Source organism: Chelmon rostratus, chromosome 4 (genome assembly GCF_017976325.1).
Source record: "Chelmon rostratus isolate fCheRos1 chromosome 4, fCheRos1.pri, whole genome shotgun sequence".
NCBI lineage: Eukaryota > Metazoa > Chordata > Actinopteri > Chaetodontiformes > Chaetodontidae > Chelmon > Chelmon rostratus.
In genome coordinates, this window is record NC_055661.1 from 24,445,744 (window position 1) to 24,460,552 (window position 14,809).

A 14,809-nucleotide genomic window follows, 5' to 3' on the forward strand; every position below is an offset into this window, starting at 1 on the left:
AATGCACTGAAAATATGTGTAGAGGTAAATCACATCTTTGTTGACATTTATATTTAATGAATCACGTGGTGTGATTTCAGTGTGTGGAACGCCTTGACCTGGCAGGGATGGATTTTATCTGGCGCATCGCCATGGAAACCCCTGATGAAGAGATAGCCAATGAAGCAATCCAGCTCATTATTACATATAGCTACAACAACCTCAATCCCAAGATGAAGAAGGTCAGTATACCTGTGTGTGCACCCACAGACTCCTGCGGCCCTGTGGTTCTAGCCGTCCCGTCATGTGTGTGTCATTATCTGAGAACAACAGTGGAACTTAAAGCATTGACAATGATCTCTCTCTTTATGTTGAGTTTGGTGGCTTTGGACAAAAGCGGTTTGAGCAACATCGCCACATGTCATAAAACTTTTTATCCGGCATTTTTAGACCTATGTTACATGTAAGCCTACAACTAACAGATTCAGTTGCTCAGTTATTGTAATTTAAGGTGAGAAAATTGAAAGTTGTAATTTGAGAAAGCTGAAGTTATCATCCTAACAAATATTGTATGCTTCGATTGTTTTTGTTCTGGGGTCAGTTCTTTTCCTTTTCTCTTTGACGATCCTGCCCCAGTATTAGCCATAGCCACAAATATAACATCAGAAGCAAAATTATCTAAAGAAAAACCTCCTGCTTCCTTTTCACTGGCCAACATGCCACCCACTGCGAAAATATAAAGACAGACTCTTCTGATCGGTGTGCTGTAAATCGTTTTGTCTGATTTTGCAGGGAATCTGACCTGTAACAGGCATCAAGATTAGGGTCTATAGAAATAGGCGATCTTCATGCCGATTGTCTTGTTGCTTATGTAGTTCATATAGAGACAACAATATTTCATTGAGATTGTTCCACAAGCAGTTGAAAAACTCCTTGTAGTACATTTAAAATGCTGCCATCTTGTTTAAAGCCATCATTTTACTCTGGATTAGGTGATTTATAGGCACAGATTGTTGTAAGTGGTGACTTTTGAGAATAGGAAAAGAACAAAAACTGGATGTTCTCGAGCAATTCCGGTGTTTTGAAACTTTAAACCAAATATAATAACAACTTTTCTTCCTTACAGGATTCTGTGTCTTTGCACAAGAAGTTCATTGCTGATTGTTACAAGCGACTGGAAGTAAGTAGTGGAATATGTTGGCGTTATGAGTGATTGTGCCATTAGAAATCGACAATCGAAAGCTCATTTTTGTTTCTCTCTGTTTCTCAGGCAGCCAGCTCAGCCCTGGGCGGGCCGACTTTGACACATGCTGTTACTAGGGCAACCAAGATGCTGACAGCCACTGCCATGCCGACTGTGGCCACGTCTGTACAATCACCATCCAGGTACAGAGGGGGGTTTGGGTAAGAACATAGTTTCTAAAAAAATATTTAAACTTGTTTTTTTAAGAGCGTTCCTTCTCATAGGTCTTACTAACTAGTCATCATAGAGAGTAAATGTGTGTTTAACTACTATAAAACACACACAAGTAACTTTTTGTTTATGTTCACTTTTAGATCTACTAAGCTGGTGATAATCGAAAGACTGCTGCTATTGGCTGAACGCTATGTCATCACTATAGAGGTAGGCCCTGTCTTCTTCACTTATATATTAATATATGAAAACACGGACACAGTCGTAGACACTAATTATGCTGAATAGTTTTAGCACAATAAAAAAGACGGAGCATCCCTGGAAGGAGCATCAATGAGATTTGTTGTTTGTATGTTTCTATGTAGGACATGTACTCAGTTCCTCGCACTATTCTACCTCACGGGGCCTCGTACAATGGACACCCCGTCACGCTTCACATCACCTATGAGTCAACCAAAGACACTTTCACCTTAGAGGTACTGTTAAACCTTTCCTTGTGCCCTGTGGCACACCTTTGTCATATAGAGTTACATCTACAGAGGAAATAACCCTGCTCTGTGTGTGTGTGTCCTGCAGACCCACAGTAATGAGACAATAGGAAGTATCCGGTGGAAGATTTCTGAGCACTTGAGCTGTCCAGTGGATAATGTCCAGATCTTTGCCAATGACAGTGTGGTAAGTCATAATGTTATTCTGTAAGTGACAGGCACTGTGTGTTCCTCTTTTCGGTTTTAAATATATAAAGTATTTTACCCCTCTTTCAGTCATGTGTCTCCCCTGAAGCCAGTACACATAACAAACTACAAATCAGTGCCCAGTAAATTCTTCTAGGCAGGGTGCCCTCTCCTCTTTGTTCATGGCGTGGTCCGCCTCATCCATTGTGTGGCAGGGGAAATATAGCCCCTCTTTCTCTCTGTTTTCTCTCACTCCATCTCTTCACTTCTCCTCCACCACGTGTTAGCTGACAATGAATCGGGACCAGAAGCTGCTGTCCCAGCTTGGCTTCAGTGATGAGCAGAGCCTGACAGTGAAGAGCTCGGGCACTGGCACTCCCTCCGGCAGCTCTGAATCCTCGGCCTCCGCCTCCAGCAGTTCCAGCTCGGCTGTCTTCAACTCGGCCTACGCCTTGGAGCAGGTACCAGCCCAGACATGGCTGTACCCTTGCAAAGCCGCACTCAGGCTTACGTCAGTTGTGACACACTGTGTCTGCGTTTTTCTGTCTCCAGGAGAAGTCCCTGCCCGGTGTGGTGATGGCTTTGGTGTGTAATGTGTTTGAGATGCTTTACCAGCTGGCTAACCTAGATGAATCCAGGTAAGTACACCTTGTAGACAACAACAAAGAAAGAACTGTATATTTATGGTTTATGGTATCATTAATTATATCAGTGTGATGCCATCTGTTTGTATATAAAAACACTGCTATGAAAGCCAGAACACAGACATGCTCCCCCACACTGCTACGTTTATGTGTTTATTTTTCTTACCTTAATGCTATAAGGTTCACAGTTCACATTGATGCTACACAGCTCTTCTGTGAAACGAGTGTGTTGACTGGAATATTTAATTGATGGTGCATTAATTATATTATCTTATGAGCTCCTCAGTTCAACAGGTTAAGCTCAATGTAACGCAGTGAATATGGCAGCTTTCTTCCTTTGTAATCTCCAGGATCACTCTCCGTGTGAGGAAGCTGCTGCTGCTGATTCCGACAGATCCAGAAGTGCAGGATGCTCTTGACAACTTTGTTCCCAAAGAATCCAGCGTCTGGAGCCACCAGGTACATCAAACTGCCAATAAGTTTATATGGGTCTTGCCCTAACTCTGTGATTTACAAATTTTGTCCTCCATCTGTTTCTCTTACTTTCTAAACTCTGTTTGTGTCTCTTTTCTATAGAAAACACTGTTCCAGGGTACAGGCTCTCGTTCTCCATCTATGTCCTCCAAGCAGCAGCATCAGCCCAGTGCCGCTTCCATCTTGGAGTCCCTCTTCAGGTCCTCAGCCCCGGGCATGTCCACATTTAGAGTGCTATACAACCTGGAGGTACGCACACCCCCATTAAACGCAGTCAATCACTACACCCCACCTATTCTCAAACTTGAACGGTAGACATCTGTTTTCCTCCCTCCTCTCTCTCTCTCTCTGCTAGGTGTTGAGTTCAAAGCTCATGCCCACATCAGATGATGAGATGGCCAAAACCAGCAGCAAGTCCTTCTGTGAGAACTTCCTTAAAGCAGGAGGCCTCAGGTAACTGTGGCATGCATCAGCAGACTTGTCAAACTGTGTCACATACTGGCACATATTAGCCACTTAGCATATGCTTTCATCCAGATGTGTCCTTTTTATTTTTAGTTCTGACAGTCGTATGTATTTCTCTGTGTTTCCTCTGCAGTCTGGTGGTGAATGTTATGCAGAGAGATTCCATCCCATCGGAGGTGGACTATGAGACCAGACAAGGAGTCTACTCAATCTGTCTTCAGTTGGCCAGGTGCAAAATGTCTCTCTCTCAGACACACACACACTGGGTCACATATCACGTTAGACTAAATACTCAGTTGGCTGTGTGTTGCAGGTTTCTTCTGGTTGGCCAGAGCATGCCAGCAGCGCTGGATGATGATGTCATCAGGGATGGCGAGGCGCTGTCATCTCGTCCGTTTCGTAATGCTGGACGGAGTGGACGACAGCTGTCTCTTTGTGGAACTCCAGAGAAGTCCTCCTACAGGCAGATGTCTTTGTCTGAGCGTTCCTCCATTAGAGTCGAGGAGATCATACCTGCTGCTCGTGTAGCTATTCAGGTATTCGAAACAAAAACACTTTCATTTGAATAGTATAAGTATTGAGCTGTTTCCATATTCCCCAATCCACCATTCAAGACCAGGATTGATCATCTAAGTCTGCAATATTTCCCTCCATCTCTTTTCTAGACCATGGAGGTGGGTGACTTCACCTCCACTGTTGCCTGTTTCATGCGTCTGACCTGGGCAGCCGCAGCGGGCCGATTGGATCTGGTTGGCAGCCCGCAGCCAATCAGAGAGACCCACAGCTCCCTTCTGCCACAGGGGGTCCGCACCAGAGTCAGCAGCACAGGTGAAACAGAAAACAAACTTTCATTATTATTATTGCAGTTGCAAGTGCTTCTCATTCTCCACAAGGTGCTCACATACAAGCTGAGAATGTGTTGGTGTAGCGGGTGCAGCTGTGGTGATTACCCTGTGAAACTTCATTCCTGATCTGTGCTCACGGTCGAAGCATTTCCGGTGCCGCAAACAAAAGCAAAAGGATCAGAAGTAAAACAGATGTCTTTGTGTGTTTGTTTGCAGGAAGTAACTGCAGCTCCAGCAGTGAGGGCGAGACCACGCCAACAGCGTTGCATGCAGGGATATGTGTCAGACAGCAGAGTGTCTGTATCAAAGATGCCATCATCGCCAGAGAAGCTCTGTCACTGCTGGTTACCTGTCTGCAGTTACGCTGTCAGCAGCTATGTAAGACTCCAGAGTAAAAATACACTACAAGCATACACATTCACTTTAAATTGTATGAGTTCACTGTACATTGTCCTTAGCCTCCCTCTGTAGTGGCATAATACTGTAATATGTACATTTTCTTTAGTATGCAGGCTGTGTAATTGCTGGTCTGTGTCAGACCTCAGCAATGACACTAAATCCTCTTCTTGGTTTCTATATTCAGGTTCTTTTTACAACCTTCCCTCCGTCAATGATTTCATCATCGATATTCTGCTGGGATCTCCTAGTGGAGAGGTAAACAACACCCTCTTTTCGTTTAATAGACTGCACAGAAGAAGTGCATCCCAAACATTGCTGTGTGTGTGTTCACACTGGTGGTTTCCGTCCCTGCCTCCACCAGATCCGCCGTGTAGCTTGTGATCAGCTCTACACCCTGAGCCAGTCTGACACCTCAGCCTTCCCCGAAGTCCAGAAACCCAACTTGTTCCTCCTCTCAGTCATTCTCACTGCTCAGCTGCCACTCTGGAGTCCTACGTCGGTCATGAGGGGGGTCAACCAGAGGTACTTCAGCCAGAAACATGCAAAATATACATGACTGAAACCAGCAGAGATCTTGTGTTGATGTTGTTTTTTTCTGATCAGGCTGCTCTCCCAGTGCACTGAGTACTTTGACCTAAGATGCCAGCTTCTGGATGACCTAACCAGTAAGCCAATACATTTTCTTTTCATTCACTTTTTTCAGTACCTAGATATGAAGTATTGATCCAGATGTAAGAATTGATGTAATAGAGAGGTTAGAGCCTCCTCTTTCAACCATTAAAGGTTTCTCTCTGCCTTGGATTCTCTCTCCACCTCCTCCAGCGTCAGAGATGGAGGTGGTAAAAGTGAGCGCCGCCACCATGCTGGAGGACGAGATCTCTTGGCTCGACAACTTCGAGCCCAGTTGGAGCTCTGAGATGGAGACCAGCCAGGCGGACAACATCCTCCTGGCAGGACACCTCCGCCTCATCAAGACCCTTCTCTCACTCTGTGGCAACGAGAAGGAACATCTCGGTGAGCACATGCAACGATACGTGCACACATACCTGCAGCCATTAAACACAGTGTTGAGTATGTAATATGAGAACGTGTGACGCTTGTTTTCAGGTCCATCTCTGATCCAGCAGCTGTTGGATGACTTTCTGTTCCGAGCCTCGCGCATCATCATCAACAGCTCAAACCCCACACCCTCCCCAGCCCCCAGCCATGACTTCCACCCCAAGTACGGCATGTTAATCCAGTCTATCAGACACATTTTAATATTTTTGCAGCAGTGGACAAAACCCCTGCAAACCGCTAGCTTAATCCTTGTCGTCTTCTTCATGTGTGCCTGGTCAGGTGCAGCACAGCCAGCAGCAGGCTAGCAGCCTACGAGGTGCTGGTGATGCTGGCAGACAGCTCTCTATCAAACCTCAGGCTCATCACCAGAGAGCTGATGTCCATGCACCACCAGTCTGATCCCTCCCTCTGCAAGGAGTTCGATGTAAGACACTGATCAAAATAACATTTCTCTCTACATAATTATGTTGTAGCTGTGAATCTAACTCTCTGTGTGTCTCGCTCAGTATCTACCCCCCGTAGAGAGCCGGTCAGTTTCAGGTTTTGTGGGGTTAAAGAACGGCGGAGCCACATGTTACATGAATGCTGTGTTCCAGCAGCTCTACATGCAGCCCGGTCTACCAGAGGTACATGTGTTTTCTATCTGCTGTTTACCTACTATGGTCACCAGAGGGCAGCTGCTCTTTGAGTCCAGACTGAGTTCCACACAGTGAATCCTATCACAGTGAGTATGTGTGTCTGGTTTTAAGGCTTTCCTGTCCATTGAGGATGACACCGATCAGCCTGAAGAGAGCGTCTTCTACCAGGTCCAGTCTTTGTTTGGACATCTGATGGAGAGCAAACTACAGTACTACGTACCTGAGAACTTCTGGAAGGTAACAGTTGGGCATTGTCATTAAGTTGAAAGTGAGAGTTTATTCACACAGTGAACAAAAAACAGTGTCAGTAGTTTGTAACAAGCTGTGGTGAGTTTGTCTAATTAAGAAAACTGATCAGAGTGCTGATGATTTAATATGTTCTGCTGCATATTTTAGTTTTATTCAGTTCGTTACAAAGCTGTTGTCCATGTGCAAATGTGTTATGTCTGTGGCAGATCTTCAAGATGTGGAACAAGGAGTTGTATGTAAGAGAACAACAGGATGCTTATGAGTTCTTCACGAGCCTGGTGGACCAGCTTGACGAGCACCTCAAGGTAAAACTCACTCCCACAATCATTTAAAATAAAAAAAAAGACACCAGCTGAGTATTTGTAACACGTCTTAAGTTATGATTATATGATTAACGATAAAACCCCTTTTCCACCAGAAAATGGGTCGAGAACAGATCTTCAAAAACACATTTCAGGGAATCTTCTCCGACCAGAAGATTTGTAAAGACTGTCCTCACCGGTAAGCAAGAGCTTTCTTTCTAAGTGTTATTTCATTTTGAGATGCATCACAGATAACTTTCAACCTTATGCCTTTTTATTACTCAGATACGAGCGTGAAGAAACGTTCATGGCTTTGAACCTCGGAGTGACGTCTTGTCAAAGTTTAGAGATCTCCTTGGACCAGTTTGTTAGAGGAGAGGTGCTAGAGGGCAGCAACGCCTACTACTGTGAGAAATGCAAGGAGAAGGTGTGTATAGTGCTGTGCATGCTTTCATTCTGCCACACTGATATCATGTGTACTTACAATGTGTACTCCTGTCCATCTGCACAGAGAACCACAGTGAAGAGGACTTGTATCAAATCCCTGCCCAGCGTTCTCTGTATCCACCTCATGCGTTTCGGCTTCGACTGGGAAAGCGGACGCTCCATCAAATACGATGAACAGATTCGGGTGTGTATTTCTCGTCACAAATCTCCACTCAGTGGGATGCACTGGTTTTGCTACACCCCAAAATCCCAGAAGTGTAAATCTGATTTCTATGAATTCTGTATTGTTGCTGCACAGTTCCCCTGGGTGCTGAACATGGAGCCCTACACCGTCGCTGGAATGGCTCGCCAAGACTGCAGCGGGGAGGGTGGCGAGGGGCGAGGCGATGGGACCTCAGGAGGGTCGCCCAGGAAGAAAGTCACGATCTCTGAGAACTATGAACTCGTGGGAGTGGTTGTCCACAGCGGCCAGGCACATGCCGGACACTATTACTCTTTCATTAAAGATAGACGGTAAGAGACTCTGTAGTGAAGTTCCTCCTGCTGATTTAAAGGGCTAATCCCTGAAAATCAAACACATTTCTGGTTTCATGTGCTTACCAGAGCTACGTGCTGCTCTCTGATCAGATTTTCCAGCTCCTCTTCCGACTTTACATAAGAAGCGCATAGCCAGTGATTAGCAGAGCACGTTAATCCGTTGCTTTAGCTTTCCAGGCAGATTTTAAAGGACCTCCTTGGGGCAAATGAATGCAGCATCAGACTTTGTGTGGGCTGTCCTGGTTTAGTTTGTAAGCATCTCCAGATGTCTGGCTCTGGAAGGCAGGAATGCTCACTGAAGAAGTGGAATGTAAAGAAACCACAGGAGCTAATATTTGGCACCCTTCTCTCGCTCACTCGCTCGTTCCTATCCCCACTTAAGACTACAACAAAGAAAGTTTGTTCTCAGGACGCTGACGCTCCACGAAATTTTACACATTCTGGAGCTGCTTCGAAGTCCGTTATTTTTGTCAGTAAGAGATCTGTGATCTGATCTTTGGACACCAGACAGGCTGGTTGGCATACAGGTGGACACCAGGGCATGCTGACAAACGTGCTCTGCAGTATGTTGACCAGTATGATGTGATAGAATCTTGTGAGAGAAAAGACCCTGTTTTTGTCCCGTCTGCTACAGAGTCAAAACAGTGCATACATGTTTTTTTATGGATGCTTTTTTTAATTAATGATTGAATTATTATTCATTCAAGCATATGCTGAGTTTCCAGTTCTGAGGGAGCGAATTGGGATGAATCTGAATCTAATCTAATCTTGTCCTCATCTCTCAGTGGTAGCGCCCGCGGACGTTGGTACAAGTTCAACGACAACGTGGTGGAGGAGTTCGATATGAATGATGAGACTCTGGAGTACGAGTGCTTTGGTGGAGAGTACCGTCCCAAAGTTTATGACCAATGTGAGTGGCATACATAACCTCTTTGTAATAAAGTGCATTCAGTCGCTAAACATAACAACCACAAGTTGCCATCTTAAAAGTTCGAAAATATCAGAAGAGTTCATTAATATTTCTGTATTTTCATTCATGTGTGTTTGCAGCCAACCCATACCCTGATATGAGGAGGAGGTACTGGAACGCCTACATGTTGTTCTATCAGAAGATCAGTGACCAGAACTCGCCCGTCCTGCCCAAAAAAAGCAGAGTCAGCATCATGAGGCAGGAGGCTGAGGACCTTACACTGTGAGTGAACCGCCTTCCATACACTACATTCACGGCGTCACTGTGACATTATCATGTTTGGAGATCAGAGTAATTCATAATGGAACACTGTTAAAAAAAAAAAATCAGCCTTTATTAATATCTCCAAAAAACTTCAGCGGTGCAACAACCAACCTGTCAGTATCTATGCTGTGTGTCTGTATTTCCCAGATCTGCCCCGTCCTCTCCTGATGTTTCACCACAGTCCTCTCCTCGCCCCCCCAGGGCCAACAACGACCGCCTCACCCTCCTCGCCCGCCTGGTCCGCAAGGGAGAGAAGAAGGGCCTGTTTGTAGAGAAGATGCCTGCCAGCATCTATCAGGTAGAGCGATGACTTGGAGAAACAACACGGAGGTCGCTGGGAAGAAAGTCACAACCATTGCTCTGTTAGTGAGGGAGGGAGAGCAGGGTTCATCTGACCTCTGGGTTTGTGTTTTGTGTAGATGGTGAGAGACGAGAACCTGAAGTTCATGAGGAACAGAGACGTCTACAACAGCGACTACTTCAACTTCACCCTCTCCCTGGCCTCCGTCAATGCAGTATGTGCTTCTGCTTGATTTTCCTGGATGGAACATAGTAGAGCTGCTCACTGATGTTCAGCCTGATTTTATGCAGCAAATATTGAAGTCATGAATATTTCTCTCAGTTTTCGGAAAACAAATATTCCCTTCTACATTTGCATCGTGTTTGTTTTACTTTTTCCCTTTGGTGCGATACTTTTTGTGGTAGATACAGCAAGAATCCCTGTTTTCGCTCACACCAATCAAATGTCTGCTTGACTGCTTTTTCAATTCACCTTTGGCTTTGATCGCACAAGTCCATGTTGGTCATTCAAACATTGCGAGTGTGATTTGGTGGATTGCGTGAAATGAAAGCGCCACACTGAGGCTACCAGGGAGCTGGAATACATTATTTATTACAGCAGTATAGCTAAACATCACAGCAATAAATCACAGGCAGTGTGATCGTCAGTGATGAGTTTGTGGCTTCCAGACAAAGATATTTGTGTGTGTTGCAGACAAAGCTGAAGCATCCAGACTACCAACCTATGGCCAAAGAGAGTCTCCAGCTGGCTGTGCACTTCCTCTTTCACACCTACCTGCACACCAAAAAGAAACTCCGGTATGCCAGCACATACATCCACACCCATCAATAATAAACATCCTGCATAAGTAGCTGTGTTACACCTGTGTTACATCTGTAACCTCCTGCAGGGTGGACACAGAGGAGTGGATGGCGACAGTAGAGGTGTTGCTGTCTAAAAGCTGTGAAGCGTGCCAGTGGATGGTGCAGTACCTGGTTGGGCAGGAGGGACGAGAGATCACCAGGTCAGTGTTTGCTGGCCGGCTGCTAAACCCGCAGACCTGCTTCGTATGTACAGTCTGTTTTTGGTCACATATGAGATACATATTGTGTCAGCCCGTGAGAGGGGGGTCTGGAATGGGCAACCTGTCGTGCAAATTAGAGAAAGATGGCTCCGACATTTTTTTCAGCTAATTACAACACCTAACAAAGCTGTAACTGTATTGGTCTGATGGCTAGTTTGTCATGAAAACAGACAGTTTTCTGTCCACCTGCTCCGCAAAAGGTTTGGAAAAAGCCTCTAAAATTTCTCGGACTATCGTTTTTGCTGCTGCTTGTCAAGACTGTGAATCAGCAGCAATCTCAAATACACAATCAGCCTTTTCAGCTTTTTGCAGTTCCTGAAGCGTCGAGCCTGTTTGTTGGGGCCTTGGCCTGGGTTTAATCACTGCAGCATTTTTGTAGCTGTCCAAGTGATATGCAATACAGACTTGGCAGCTCGCGGCATTGCTCCCTCATTCTAATCAATTCACATTGAACTCTCTGACCAGGGTCAAATAATTGTACCCTGGTAATGCTGCAGCAGCCGCCAAAGCACACATACTTACACTCTCTAGCTTTATACAGTAAACAATGGTCCTTTAGATCTCTGCAGTATGTTTTAATCCCACAAATGCACCATCTGAGCATTACTCGTGAACATGCTTTTGATTGCGTCTGCGCTGACAACAGGAGTTTTCACCTGTGCGCTTGTTTCTCACTGACTGGATGCTGATTGGCTGAACGAACAGGTCACTGTCACTGCGCAATGTAAACACCAGCCAGAGTTTCCAAAAAGTGTCTATGTCTTCAAGAAAGGTGTCTTACACAACAATGTGTTAAGACATGGGGTGATCATACGGTCCTCAGACATGATTGGTTGTTGAACATCGGACGTTCCCCCCGGCCCCCTTTGCACACCACACACCCCTTCCCACAGAAAGGAGACATGCTGTCGCACTCAGCTGTGTGTCTCAGGGCCAAAGCTTCCAGCACGGCATCAAGTGTTGTCTCTCACACAAATGGTGTTTTAGACTGATGTTTACGCTTCATCACGTTAAATTCAGAGTGCTGTTTCCTTCCTCTTATGTTCATTCTGCTCCTCATTTACAGCACTGATACTGATTATATCTCCTCTCAGGGTTTGTCTGTTGGAGTGCAGTGTAAGGGAGGTGAGGGTGGTGGTCGCGTCCATCCTTGAAAAGACCCTTGAAAGCGCGCTTCACTTTGGAGACCCTGGATTGGACAACCTGACTGACGCTCTGCTTTCCTTATTGGACAAAGACGTTCCAGAGAATGTGAAAAACTGCGCGCAGTACTTTGGCCTCTTCAGCAACTTCGCTCAGAGGGTAATAAACCATCAACTGATACGTAGATTTAGACTTCTCTGCCTTCTTCAGTGTTCAAAGTAACGTTTGTCTTTCTCTTCACTCTCTCAGGGTTGCGGCCCTTGCCAGTTGTTGTTGAAACATTCAGCTTATCGCCGAATGCTCATCTTCCTGCTGGGACCCAATCGGCAAAACAACCAGGTACAGCTGCATGATATAAGTATATACGTTTTTTTGTTATTCTAACTCTGCACCCATGCTCCCTTACGAAATAAGCATCCACAAAATGCTAAGAATGTAAATGTGGTTTTGAATTGTTAATTGTTTTAAGACGTTTTGAATGTGGTCTGCATGTAAAAATAGCAGTTTGTTTAAATTGTTTCTCGGCGTTCCCACAGAACCGGCGGTGGAGTCCAGCTCAGGCTCGGGAGTTCCTTCACCTCCACAGCACTCTGGCCCTCATCACTCTACACTCTGACCTCAACCCCCAGCGGACGCAGGGTGAGACGATAAATCAAATCCCGAGGGTTGCAGCTTTGGTGTTTTTTGTACAACCCAGCTCTCATTCCCACTCTGTCATTTCTCACCTGTTGCGCAGCTCCAGGAGGGTTCAAACTGCGCGTGAGCGGCGTCCCGTCCTCCACCCCGCTCCTCCCGCTCCACGCCGACATCCTGGCCTCACTCTTCACGCCAGAGGGACAGCCTTACCTTCTAGAGGTAACATGCAAAGCAACAACTGATTTTAAACTTTGAAATGTGTGACAAACATGAAAAGGCTCAGACCCTCTTTTTTGTCATTGTGAATCTCCACCAGGTGATGTTCGCCATGCGTGAGCTGTCGGGTCCCCTGGCTCTCCTGATAGAGATGGTGACCTACACTTCGTACTGTAACGAGCCCTTCTCCCTTGGTGTGCTGCAGTTGCTCAAGGTAAAAAAAAAAAAAGCTTCCCAAACCTCAGAGAAACAACTGTCAGAGCTCACAGACTTTTAGTCAGTGATGAGTGTTCGACCTTCTGAACTCTTTGCGTCTCACAGACCCAGCTGGAGTCGGCTCCACCTCATGAACTGAAGAACATTTTTCAGATGCTGCAGGAGCTGCTAGTGAGTGATCATCAGTTGACTCCTTGACCCTCCATCTATAGATCTTTGTCAGATCAGACCACTGTTATGATCTGCTTTGCTAACATCGGTTAAATCTTTCACATCAGGTGATGGAGGACCCTCTGCAAGCCCAGAGACTCAAGTATGCTTTTGAGTCGGAGAAGGGCCTTTTAGGTATGTGTTAGTGTTTTGTGTCGTTGTAGTTTATATTCATCTACAGTGGAATGTTTTCCTTATTTACATTGTTGGTAGGCTGCCATGCCTCTTGGCAACATCGGCAGTTTGTGCGTGTGCATGAAATGGATTTATCGAGCGTACGACTAAATGTTTTTTCTTCTCAGCTTTGATGCACCAGAGCAACAACGTGGACAGCAGACGCTGTTACCAGTGTGTGAAGTTCCTCGTCACATTGGCTCAGAAGTGAGTTCATCTAAGGGTCAGAAGATTGAGTGCGGGAGTGGCGACTCTTTTAGATATTCTTCATTGTGCATGATACTTCGTGGATTCGTGCAGATACCCGGGCCCCATAATTCAGAGCCTCTTTTTATTTTCCCCACCAGGTGTGCTCCAGCCAAGGACTACTTTAAGGACCTGTCTGGTCACTGGAGCTGGGCAGTTCAGTGGCTGCAAAAAAAGGCAAGCTTCTAAAACACTGTGTCGTCACTTGCATCCTGTGCGTGTTTAGTTTTTAGTAATTTTTAAGCTTTTAACCAGGGACCAGCTTCAAACCTCTGTACCAGTGGTTCCCAGTCCCAGTCATTTTTATGTGACATTCCCCCACAGCCCCTCAGAGATGAACTGTGTTACAGCTTCATTGTCACCGCCCGTCATGTTCCACATTATGTTCATTTGATTTTAATTTGAACTATTTAACGGATAAAAGCTTTTATAGTTACGATGTCTGTAGATACGGTGTCACTGTTCATGTCTGTTTGGTGAAACATTCTTACTACTACTGCCACAGCTCGGGGGAGCAGAAGATGGACATTTCAACCATTTATCCATTTAGTTGGCTATTTAAACTGTGTATGCATTACTTTTAGCGAACCATTTCAGCTGTTTTCACAGGATGTTTCTGTAGCTTTTCCATTGTGTCTCTCATTTGCATCATGTTCCCTCTCCCCTCAGATGACAGAGCATTACTGGACTCCACAGAGCAACGTCTCCAATGAAACTTCCACCAATAAAACCTTCCAGCGCACGATCTCTGCACAGGTACACACACACACACACGTTGACTGAGGTAACTTTTAGAGACTTTACATAGACTTACATTCATTTCCTATAGACTTACCCTAACCAAAACCACTTCTTCCTTAACCTAACCTTGACCTTAATCACCGACTCAAAATCAGCCTTTTTCACTGCTGGGGACACAGCTTTTGTCCCCAATTGGACAAAACCTGCTCAATTAACTGGCCTGAAATGTGTCCCCAGTAGTCGCCTGTATTTCAACATGACCGCCTCCAGTTCCAGCACTACACAAACACACACGCTGCAGCTTATACTTACGTTTATTTTTCTCCTCTGCTCTCGTGTCACTCACTCCTGGTTGACTGTGTGTGTATGAAACTCTGCAGGATACCTTGGCCTATGCCACAGCGTTGTTAAACGAGAAGGAGCAGTCCGGCAGCAGTAACGGCTCTGACGGCAGCCCGGCAAACGAAAACGCAGACCGCAGCCTCCGACAGGTAGCCCTCCGC

At 45.6% G+C, this 14,809-nt stretch overlaps 1 protein-coding gene across 5 annotated transcripts in view; it reads left to right on the forward strand.

Moving 5' to 3' along the window:
* usp24 (ubiquitin specific peptidase 24) overlaps positions 1-14,809 on the forward strand; it is a 30,780-nt gene that overhangs the window by 13,241 nt on the left and 2,730 nt on the right. For 2 of the 5 annotated variants that reach the window (XM_041934790.1, XM_041934793.1), the window contains 45 exons: positions 81-221; positions 1,106-1,159; positions 1,250-1,383; positions 1,537-1,603; positions 1,759-1,869; positions 1,970-2,068; positions 2,355-2,528; positions 2,620-2,705; positions 3,062-3,170; positions 3,288-3,434; positions 3,541-3,638; positions 3,784-3,879; positions 3,964-4,186; positions 4,316-4,478; positions 4,712-4,873; positions 5,079-5,149; positions 5,256-5,416; positions 5,498-5,559; positions 5,717-5,908; positions 6,002-6,116; positions 6,233-6,377; positions 6,460-6,579; positions 6,703-6,828; positions 7,047-7,145; positions 7,259-7,341; positions 7,428-7,569; positions 7,654-7,773; positions 7,888-8,102; positions 8,912-9,036; positions 9,177-9,318; positions 9,508-9,658; positions 9,780-9,875; positions 10,355-10,458; positions 10,551-10,664; positions 11,819-12,026; positions 12,117-12,206; positions 12,404-12,506; positions 12,604-12,722; positions 12,820-12,933; positions 13,041-13,106; positions 13,214-13,280; positions 13,448-13,526; positions 13,667-13,742; positions 14,235-14,321; positions 14,687-14,797. In XM_041934790.1, the coding sequence (XP_041790724.1) occupies positions 81-221; positions 1,106-1,159; positions 1,250-1,383; positions 1,537-1,603; positions 1,759-1,869; positions 1,970-2,068; positions 2,355-2,528; positions 2,620-2,705; positions 3,062-3,170; positions 3,288-3,434; positions 3,541-3,638; positions 3,784-3,879; positions 3,964-4,186; positions 4,316-4,478; positions 4,712-4,873; positions 5,079-5,149; positions 5,256-5,416; positions 5,498-5,559; positions 5,717-5,908; positions 6,002-6,116; positions 6,233-6,377; positions 6,460-6,579; positions 6,703-6,828; positions 7,047-7,145; positions 7,259-7,341; positions 7,428-7,569; positions 7,654-7,773; positions 7,888-8,102; positions 8,912-9,036; positions 9,177-9,318; positions 9,508-9,658; positions 9,780-9,875; positions 10,355-10,458; positions 10,551-10,664; positions 11,819-12,026; positions 12,117-12,206; positions 12,404-12,506; positions 12,604-12,722; positions 12,820-12,933; positions 13,041-13,106; positions 13,214-13,280; positions 13,448-13,526; positions 13,667-13,742; positions 14,235-14,321; positions 14,687-14,797 (5,367 nt within the window). Of the gene's footprint in view, positions 1-80; positions 222-1,105; positions 1,160-1,249; positions 1,384-1,536; positions 1,604-1,758; positions 1,870-1,969; positions 2,069-2,354; positions 2,529-2,619; positions 2,706-3,061; positions 3,171-3,287; positions 3,435-3,540; positions 3,639-3,783; positions 3,880-3,963; positions 4,187-4,315; positions 4,479-4,711; positions 4,874-5,078; positions 5,150-5,255; positions 5,417-5,497; positions 5,560-5,716; positions 5,909-6,001; positions 6,117-6,232; positions 6,378-6,459; positions 6,580-6,702; positions 6,829-7,046; positions 7,146-7,258; positions 7,342-7,427; positions 7,570-7,653; positions 7,774-7,887; positions 8,103-8,911; positions 9,037-9,176; positions 9,319-9,507; positions 9,659-9,779; positions 9,876-10,354; positions 10,459-10,550; positions 10,665-11,818; positions 12,027-12,116; positions 12,207-12,403; positions 12,507-12,603; positions 12,723-12,819; positions 12,934-13,040; positions 13,107-13,213; positions 13,281-13,447; positions 13,527-13,666; positions 13,743-14,232; positions 14,322-14,686; positions 14,798-14,809 lie in introns of those variants that run through there. The other 3 variants (XM_041934794.1, XM_041934792.1, XM_041934791.1) reach the window with 3 other exon arrangements.